Below are 10,558 nucleotides of genomic sequence, written 5' to 3'. Positions count from 1 at the left end.
AATTGGTATCTTCATCAGTCCGTATACAGCATGTATGTGACATAAATAGTGGAATATCACATGCATAGGCACTGCTACTGTTCATGGCCTATTAAAGATGCCAATTGGATATCGAAATGAGCAACCTAAATATTTTAACAATAAATGAACCTTGGCTACATCTTATATTCTCTGGATGGTCATTATCAGCAGTAAGCCTGTCCTGCATTTTCTGCTTTATTGGTGTATAACCTGCATTGTTTTTTGTCCATCATTGCTCAAGAAAGTTGCAGACACTGAGAGACCATAATTCTACAAGCCTTTATCAGGGTTGTGCCTGTAATGGCATAACTCCAGAAGGGGAACGCATACAGCACCAGTCTACCTATAGCTCGACTTTGTGTCAGGTTTATTGACTAAGAGGTACCGTGTCTCATTTTTATCTTTTTGTGGTGATTATTTTGCATGGACTGTTCCACTCAAGTTTTCCGCAGAGGGAAGACAGAAATCTCTATCGCAGTTAATGATGATTACTACACAGATCCTTTCACACATTTATAATGTAGGAGATCACAGTTTAGCCTCCCTGACTCTATGAGGCCATACTTATATATTAATATATTTCGGAGACTATAAAGGGAAGAATAATCACAATATTATCATAGCAGGCAGAAATGATACAAGTTTTTGCTGCCCCTGTGATTCTGTGCTGATGCTTCATGAGATTTATAACAGAACATAGAGGGAAAAAAAGCAGGCTGAAATCTGGGAATCAAAATGGACTCTAAAGAGAAGTAAAAATGAGGCTGACTCACATGGATGTAAGTACACCATATATTAAAGAAATACATAATGTGACAAACAATCTTGGAAGGCAATGGAAAAAAAATGCATGGACTGCTTCTTTAAAAACAGATTCGATTGATTAGGCTATGATAAAAATTGATTAAATCAGTTAATTAAATACTTGTTTATTTAAATGTTATGAATGACCTCAAATTTTATAGCTTTTTTTTGTTCAACAGATATAAAAAAACATCAATTTGGGTGCGCCAAAAAAAAAAAAGAAAAGAACAAAAAAGTAAAAATAAAATGTAACTATATTCAGGCAAAGTTGCTAGTTGTTAGAAAAGAGTTGATTATTCACAAATACATTGCAGTCAGTTAACTCTCAAGATCATATAGATGTTATTTTTTTTTTAGCTTCGTTCATCAATTTGGATGCCCCAGTTCTCACTTAAATAAATGCGCTTGATGTCGTAGAAACAGATTTACTGACAAATCAATGAATGAATCCACCAATGACTCTTAGAGTATTTGAAATTTCTAGAAGATTGTGGATGCACATCAACATAACTAACTCATTAAAGGGTTGTTTAGTTTAGAAAGCATTTTTATAGACCTTAATAGGGTATGTAAGTTAAGATGGAGGTGTCTTATTTTCCAAAGTCTCATCTCTTGGACGGATTGGAGAAATCATCTCTTCTTTTGTAGGACCTGTCCTGTATCACACAGACAGTTTCCTTATTTTCGGCTCCAGGGAAATTAATATTTACTTTCGCGTTTAATCACAGAATACAGCTAATCGCTGGGAATCCAAGTAGAGGAAACTTTGTGATCAGCTTATTGTCAAGGAACCCTTCATACAGTAGGGATTGTCCAAAGTGGACTAAACCGTCAACAAAATGTTTTAAAACACTGGTAGAACTGGTAGGTACTAAGCTAACCTGATAGCTATATTTTAGCGACCACTACGCTGACCTGAAAAATGGTGACACACCTAAACAGGGGTATATAAAATTAAGCACAATCTTAAAATAAATTAGATACTTACGCCATGACAATGACGCTGAAGTCAAGCCAGTTCCATGGGTCCCTCAGAAAAGTGAAACCTTCTAAGCAAAAACCTCTCGCCAGAATTTTTATTAGAGATTCGAAGGTGTAAATCCCAGTGAAGGTATATCTGTAGTTCACAATAACATCATCTCATGATGGGTTACGAGAATATTCTGCAACCATAACAATAATGGTCTTTTTTGAAGTTTATCACTTACTCTACATTCTTGGTCCACTCCGGGGGATTACTCATGGTCATGAACACACAGTTGGTCAAAATAGTGCACATTATGAGCATGCTGAATAATGTAAGCAAGGGTTAAGGAAAATTATAGACTTATGTGCATGATTAATAGGTTACTTGTATGTATTTTTCCTGAAGTTAGATAACAAATAAATTAAAGTACTTTTATCCTTTGAAATAACATTCAGGTTATGTTCCCACAATGAGCTTTTGGTGAGTTTTTGATAATGCGTATTTTCGTTGTCTATAGTTCCAGCAAAGTGGATGGGATTTATAGAAATCTCCTGCCCGCTGTGCTTCTCTTTCAGTCTGCGTAAACTGAGCTGCGGTGCGCGTTTCAAATCCGCAACATGTCAATTTCTCTTGCGGGTACGTTGAGTTTTCTGTGCAGATTTTCCCCATAGATTTACATTAGGTGCGGAAATTCTGCAGGTGAAAAACTCACATACGTTTTTAGTGCGTTTTCACAGCGGAAACACATCAAAAACGCACGTAATCCGCTCCCAAGTATATCAATAACGTTTTGTCAAAGCCAAATACCAGGGAGTAGCAAAAACAAAGCAGCTTTATTTAAAGTATGACACACCAACAAGAGACAAAAAACGCAGACTCAAAAACACGATAAAAATGCATGTAAAAAAAAAGCACACTAAAACGCAATGAAAAAATAGACTTAGTCTAATTTAAATAATATGGGCAGAAATGGTGCAGAAATTCTGCAACATCAAAAATTCACCAAAAGCTCATCGTGCAAATGTAGTCTAAAAGTATGTTCACACTAAGTTTTTTTAGGAATTAACAAAATATCAGTTTTTCAAGCAGAAACCGCTTCTGGAAAATCTCCTATTTTGGGAGTTTTTGGAGAAGTTTTTCTTCTCCTGAAGCAATTTTAGGCCATGCGCACATAGCGTTTTTTAGAAGGTGTATTTTCTTGAAGTGTATTTTGTGACGTCTTTTTTTGGACATCTTTTGCGGCGTCTTTTTTCTAAATTCTATATCTAAAATGGTGGCGGCTTCAAAGTAGAAGCTATCAGAAGAATGGATCAGTTACTTCTTCTAGTTGCTTCACAGTTTTCAAAGCCTGAAGCGGTTAAAAGAAGTAACAAAAAAACAGTATATATGCACAGCAAGTGGATTTTTACTTTGCCGTGCATATGTTCATTCTTTGTAGCATTTTGTTGCCACTTTTTCAATCAGGTTACAGGCGGAATCAGTCTAAAAAACATTGGGTGAACTTAAAAAGGTTTTAAAAAGTTTTAGAAGAGTTTTTTTTTCCTGGAGCGTTTTTTGTTTTTTTTTTGCAGCCTTTTCATTAGAGAGTGCCTAGTTTGGAGAGGTTTCCTTTAGGATTCTCTTCAAAGAAGTGACAGGAATTTTATTTTTTCCACCAGGTATTTTCAAAACCTCTTCAGGAAGGAGAAGCTAAAAAAAAATCCCTCCTCATAAAAACAACAAAGTGCATTTGCCATAAAAATGAATTGGAAGTGAGAATTTTTGGGGAGAATTTTGGAGCGGATCTGCTCCGAATAAAAAAATACCTAAAAAAAACTCAGTGTGGACATACCCTCAGAGCTAAAAAGAACAATAGAATATTCATTTTTTGCTTCATTGTACTCATCACAAACCATTCTGTAAGTCAAGAAACTTCAGATCAAATGAGTGTTTGATAAGGAAAACTAAAACTAGATTAAAATCTATAATACATAATATATAAAACATACATTAGCTAAGAACTAAAGCAACATACACTATATTCACAAAACTATTGAGACACACGTCACAATCAGTCTGTAAATTTATGAAAGAATGGGTCATTCGAAAGAGCTCACCGATAACAGCATGTTCCTCTCATAGGAGACACCATCGGAACAAGTCAGTTCATGAAATTTCTTGCCTTGTAAATAATCCCCCATCAACTGTTAGTGATATCATTGAGAAGTGGAAGGAACCGCAGCAACTCAGACACAAAGTGGAGACCACGTAACGTTGCAGAGCGGGGGGCCGAGTGCTGGGGAGCAGAAGGCAGAAAAGTCACCAACACTCTGCTGAGTCCATCTTGGAATGTGGCCAGGAGTATGCACATCGCATACTTGCACTCACATGACTGCCGCTCCAGGGGTTGGCACCAGAGAATCCTCACAGTGTGCGCAGTGCGTGCGATGTGAGGATTCACAAGTCTGCAGTCAAATAGCGTGACAGCAGACTTGCGGCTTAAGACTGGACAACCCCTTTAAAGCGAAGTGCACACAGAATTTGTTTTTATTTTTTTGAGCATTTTTTTCTGCTTCAAGGTTTGAAAAACGCTTGGTGGAAAATTAGAAGGTGCATATCACTTCTTTGAAGAGTCTCCTGATAGAAATCATTCCAAACTATGCACCGTTCAATCAAAAGGATGCAAAAAAAAATGCTCCAGGAAAGAAAAAATACTTCCTAATTTTTTCAAAACTGTTTCAGGAAACAAAAAACTCCTCCAAAAACTCCCCAAAGAAGGAAGGTTTTCTGAAGAAGTTTCCACTTCAAAAACTTGTTAACTTTGAATGCCTTAAAAAACACTGCTTGTACATAGCATAAAGGTGCGATAATTTATGTGAATGTAGAAGTAAAAAAATGAAATATTCTATTCAGCGGGCATCTTCTCACGCTTTAAGTGATGTACACTCTAATGTGTTTCCTCAGTTGACTTTAGAATATGAATTCTATGAACCGTGACCGAAAACAGGATAGCGATATATTTGCATGCAAAAAGTGGTTGACCTTGTAAAAAAACTTTTTTTAAATTGCAAATTTACAAATATATTAAAACTTGCAGTCTGCAGATTTTCTCAGCTAGAACTGGCGATCTACTCAACAGGAATGTTTGCTACTTAAAGGGAAGCTGAGATTAGAAAATGACCTGCTGTTTAAATCAGGTTTATATATATATATATATATATATATATATATATATATATATATATATATATACAGTACAGACCAAAAGTTTGGACACACCCTCTCATTTAAAGATTTTTCTGTATTTTCATGACTATGAAAATTGTACATTCACACTGAAGGCATCAAAACTATGAATTAACACATGTGGAATTATATACTTAACAAAAAAGTGTGAAACAACTGAAAATATGTCTTATATTCTAGGTTCTTCAAAGTAGCCACCTTTTGCTTTGATGACTGCTTTGCACACTCTTGGCATTCTCTTGATGAGCTTCAAGAGGTAGTCAACGGAAATGGTTTTCACTTCACAGGTGTGCCCTGTCAGGTTTAATAAGTGGGATTTCTTGCCTTATAAATGGGGTTGGGACCATCAGTTGTGTTGTGCAGAAGTCAGGTGAATACACAGCTGATAGTCCTACTGAATAGACTGTTAGAATTTGTATTATGGCAAGAAAAAAGCAGCTAAGTAAAGAAAAACGAGGGGCCATCATTACTTTAAGAAATGAAGGTCAGTCAGTCCGAAAAATTGGGAAACTTTGAAAGTGTCCCCAAGTGCAGTTGCAAAAACCATCAAGCGCTACAAAGAAACTGGCTCACATGAGGACCACCCCAGGAAAGGAAGACCAAGAGTCACCTCTGCTTCTGAGGATAAGTTTATCCGAGTCACCAGCCTCAGAAATAACAGGTTAACAGCAGCTCAGATTAGAGACCAGGTCAATGCCACACAGAGTTCTAGCAGCAGACACATGTCTTCAACAACTGTTAAGAGGAGACTTTGTGCAGCAGACCTTCATGGTAAAATAGCTGCTAGGAAACCACTGCTAAGGACAGGCAACAAGCAGAAGAGACTTGTTTGGGCTAAAGAACACAAGGAATGGACATTAGACCAGTGGAAATCTGTGCTTTGGTCTGATGAGTCCAAATTTGAGATCTTTGGTTCCAACCACCGTGTCTTTGTGAGACGCAGAAAAGGTGAACAGATGGACTCTACATGCCTGGTTCCCACCATGAAGCATGGAGGAGGAGGTGTGATGGTGTGGGGGTGCTTTGCTGGTGACTCTGTTGGGGATTTATTCAAAATTGAAGGCATACTGAACCAGCATGGCTACCACAGCATCTTGCAGTGGCATGCTATTCCATCCGGTTTGCGTTTAGTTGGACCATCATTTATTTTCCAACAGGACAATGACCTCAAACACATCTCCAGGCTGTGTTAAGGGCTATTTGACCAAGAAGGAGAGTGATGGGGTGCTACCCCAGATGACCTGGCCTCCACAGTCACCAGACCTGAACCCAACCGAGATGGTTTGGGGTGAGCTGGACCGCAGAGTGAAGGCAAAAGGGCCAACAAGTGCTAAGCATCTCTGGGAACTCCTTCAAGATTGTTGGAAGACTACTTCTTGAAGCTCATCAAGAGAATGCAAGAGTGTACAAAGCAGTCATCAAAGCAAAAGGTGGCTACTTTGAAGAACCTAGAATATAAGACATATTTTCAGTTGTTTCACACTTTTTTGTTAAGTATATTGTGACACCCCAGGGGTCTGGTTGCCACAGTGATAGAGATGTTATGTCTGAGAGCAGGTGGGAGGTCCTTTGGTCAGGGATCCTGTGCATGCCACACCTCCTGCCCAGTCTTGGGAGGGGAAGAACTTCCCCTATATAAACCCGGGGCTGAAGCAGGGTTAGGAGTCAAGGAGAGTAGAGACAAGAGACAGTCATAGGAAGAAACAGCTGGAGCTCAGTGGGAGCAATACTACTACGAGTCAGGGGCTGGCAGCTGCAGAGCTCGCCCTGACTGAGAAGCTTTCTTACCGGACCCGGCGTCCGAGGCTGTGGGGACTAACTCTTACCCAGCAGCAGAAGCCGACCGGCAGGGGATTTCAGGTCCTCAGGCCCAGAAACCCGAAGGCACGGTCACACGTGTGGGACCAGCACCGCCATCGTGGAGCGGAAGCCAATAGAAGGCCCCGAGTCACCGGCCATACGGGTGAGCACCACACGGTACACTCAGGGACGTGGGCTACTTATATCCGCTTCTAGCAAGGTAGCCAGAAGAGTACAGTCAGTTTGGGAGGCCTACAACTCCGCCTGGCCAGGGGAGATCCCATCTGCTCAAGGACTGACCAGGCCCCGTTCGCTAGCAAGTACTCCGGGAGGGTCTATCGTTGTTACCAGTAAAGACCCTGAATTACACCGCACCGTCTCTGAGTGGTTCCTGCTACCCCCATCTTCCACGTCGGCTGCCCTGAGGCCATACCCCTCCCGTTGGGGGTTATACTATCACGCTGCACAATTCTACACCGGCCTCAGCGGTCTGCCCTGCAGCGGCAGCTCCATAGCTGCAAATCAACGGGTGGCGTAGTCGACACTCAAATAACATCTATCAAGACTGCCACACACTGAGTCTGACTCCCTGGGCACGGACCGGGTCCCCGCCACTCGGAGACTACAACCCTCATCTGATCCGGTTCCGGGTAAGCCCCCGTGCGCGAGACGCTGCGCGACACAGCAGGCCCAGGGGCGCGTCAGCTTAATTCCACATGTGTTAATTCATAGTTTTGATGCCTTCAGTGTGAATGTACAATTTTCATAGTCATGAAAATACAGAAAAATCTTTAAATGAGAAGGTATGTCCAAACTTTTGGTCTGTACTGTATATATAATTTTCTATATATTTTTTTGCAATGTTCTTTTCTCTCCATACAGTCCAGCTCATCGTTATTGGCACCCATGAAGTTTAAGCACATAATGTGGAACATCTCCTGAAAAAAAATTAATCAAGTAAAACAGTTTTTTTGTATAGAACCCTCGTGTTAAATACAAAATAGCAAATAATATACAATAATTTAAAACCAAAAACAATGGGAGGAACAAATAGAAAAACCTAAAGTTTCCTGTGTCACTGATATTGGCACCCTTTACATTAATTTAGTATGGAAACACATTTTGACTCGCCTGTGGTAAATCACAAAAGAGATTCTCCTGTGATTAATTGTCGGTGCCCATGTGACATGAATTAGCCAATAAATGATGACTTCAGTGTTTTAAAAAGCCACATGGTAGGCCCTGTTCCTTTGTCACAATGGTAAAGACAAAGGAGCAGTCTGAGGACATCAGAACTGCTATTATTAGCAAACACAAGATTTACAAAGCTTATAAGGCCATCTCCAAAGACGTTGGTATCCCAGTTTCTCCCTGGATGTGGGGGAAAGAGGAAAATTGACAATAGATGTCTTCGAAGGATGGTGCAAATGGTGTAAAAAATACCAAGTCAAACATCCAAAGACCTGAAGGCCAACCTGGAACACTTTGGGGTCATGGTTTCAACAAGTACCATACGCCGCACACTAAACCAAGCAGAGCTTTATGGGCGAAGGCCAAGGAAGAAATCATTGCTGAAGAAAATACATAAAAAGGAACAACTGATCTTAACCAAAGACTACCTTGACAAACCACAATCCTTCTGGGAAAATGTTCTGTCGACAGATGAAACAAAAATAGAGCTTTTTGGCAATGCAAAGCAACAGTTTATTTACAGATGGCACAATGACTCTTATAAGGAAAAGAACACCTTACGAACAGTTAAGCATGGTGGAGGGTCCATAATGCTGTGGGGTTGCTTTGCTGCGTCTGGTACGGGAGGCCTTGACTGTATCACAGGAATCATGAAATCAGAGAATTATCAAGACATTTGGAGCAAAATGTCCTACCCAGTGTAAGAAAACTTGGTTTGAGTCGAAGATCATGGGTCCTCCAGCAAGACAATGACCCAACGCACACATCCAAAAGTACACAGGAATGGTTGAAAAAGAAAAAATGGACTGTTTTAAAATGGCCAGCAATGAGTCCTGACCTCAATCCCATTGAAAATCTTTGGGGCGAGCTGAAATCTGCCATTGAGAAAAAGAACCCTGCAAACATTCAGGAGCTTGAACAAACTGCAAAGGAAGAGGGGGAGAAAATTCCAGCTGAGAAATGCAAGAAACTTATACTGTAGATGGCTACAAGAAATGTTTGAAGGCTGTCATCAATGCCAAAGGGTCTGCAACCAAGTATTGATTAGGAGTGCCTTTATTGCTGCACATGCTGTTTATTCTGTTTCTTCTTTGAAATTGCAACACGGAAATAGAAAAACAATGTTTTATTGTTATATTACTTTAGACCACTAATTAAAAAATCCTGAGGATATAACTTTGGTACATTTCCATTTATTTCTGAAGATATTGTACAGTCTATGAAAAAATCAAGGGGAGCCAATAATGGTGAGCAGCACTGTATATCAATATGTATTTAAAATAAAAATCAGAAATTTTGCTATTTCCCCACTGGCCATTGGAGTTTTTTTAGTCTCCATCTTCCTGTTGTTTCAGGAAACAATGCATGCACATTAACAGCAATGGTCAGACACTGACCCTGTCTTTTGTATTGAAACATCTAACGAGCGTATGCAAATATCATTATAAGGGGAAGGGGAGCAAGGGGAGCTAAGACGTCACCTTTTGTGATTGGTGGATCCTTTGTTATCAGCTTTGCATAAAGATGTTACCTGTCATTTTAACCCTGCCTCTGATGATAAGGAGCCTGCCGAAAACTCTTCCTGAAAGGACAGGAAATATGAGTCTAAAAAAGCTCCAGTAGCCAGTGTGAAAACTGCAAAATTACTAATCATGTATATTTAATAAAGATCGTGATATGAAAAATAAAAAGCGCCAAAATAGAAAATAAATAAATAAATAATAATAATATACATAATTGACATGAAAATCTGATTTATACAATAAGTCATTTTTTGATGATATTAGATTTGGTATATTAATGTATTAGCTGAAACATTTATAGCACTGGTTACTTATGAATCAGGACATTTATCAGCTGGATGATGTTAGAAATCTAATGGAAACTTGTAAAATAGTTAAAATCCAGAGAAAACGCATTTCGGACACATGTCCTTAATCAGCGCAATGATTTAGGACATGCGTCCGAAACGCATTTGCCCAGTATTTGAACTTTTTTTTTTAGTGGTGGTAGAGGTGTTTGCATTCTCTCATTTTTTCCTTTCCTGGTTGGAACATTTTTGCTACTTAAAAAATTATGGATTTTTATGGCAGATCCTGATGCTGGAAATTACTTCTTTTCCAAATGCATACTTTCTTTAAAAAATGGCGCCACCTCTTATCATGGGTTGAGTGTAGTGGAGCAGCTCTGATCCCTTCACTTCAGTGAGGTTCGTTGCAATACCAGATAGACAAACAAACTACATTGAAAGCTTATGCATGAATCAAGCCTTAGGGTATGTTCACACGTAGCTTTTTTATGTGTTTTATTCTGCACGAAAAATTGCATTTTTTTTGCAGATCTTTTATGCACGTTTTTTTGGTGTAAAGTCAATATGATCTCCATGGCAAAAGGCTGCAATAAAAACGCGGAAAATTAACATGCTGCATTTTTTTAAAAAACAAAATAGAAAATACACCATGTGAATAAGATTTCGAAAAATCTCATTCATTTTGCAATTACTTAAAACATTGCAAAAAATAAGCTATGTGTGAACAAGCCTTTATGCCA

General features: G+C 39.2%; 1 protein-coding gene across 9 annotated transcripts in view; it reads right to left on the bottom strand.

Annotated features, from left to right (window-relative positions):
* LOC141161754 (sodium channel protein type 2 subunit alpha-like) overlaps positions 1-10,558 on the bottom strand; it is a 254,893-nt gene that overhangs the window by 154,944 nt on the left and 89,391 nt on the right. For all 9 annotated transcript variants that reach the window (XM_073647029.1, XM_073647035.1, XM_073647030.1 and 6 more), the window contains exons 4-5: positions 2,034-2,124; positions 1,814-1,942 (exon numbers count right to left, since the gene is read on the bottom strand). In XM_073647029.1, the coding sequence (XP_073503130.1) occupies positions 1,814-1,942; positions 2,034-2,124 (220 nt within the window). The remainder of the gene's footprint in view (positions 1-1,813; positions 1,943-2,033; positions 2,125-10,558) is intronic.

This window comes from Phyllobates terribilis, unplaced genomic scaffold (assembly GCF_046119375.1).
Source record: "Phyllobates terribilis strain yellow unplaced genomic scaffold, ASM4611937v1 Scaffold_9__5_contigs__length_417890890, whole genome shotgun sequence".
In the NCBI taxonomy this organism is placed as follows: Eukaryota; Metazoa; Chordata; class Amphibia; order Anura; family Dendrobatidae; genus Phyllobates; species Phyllobates terribilis.
This window is presented reverse-complemented; position numbering and strand designations above follow the sequence as displayed.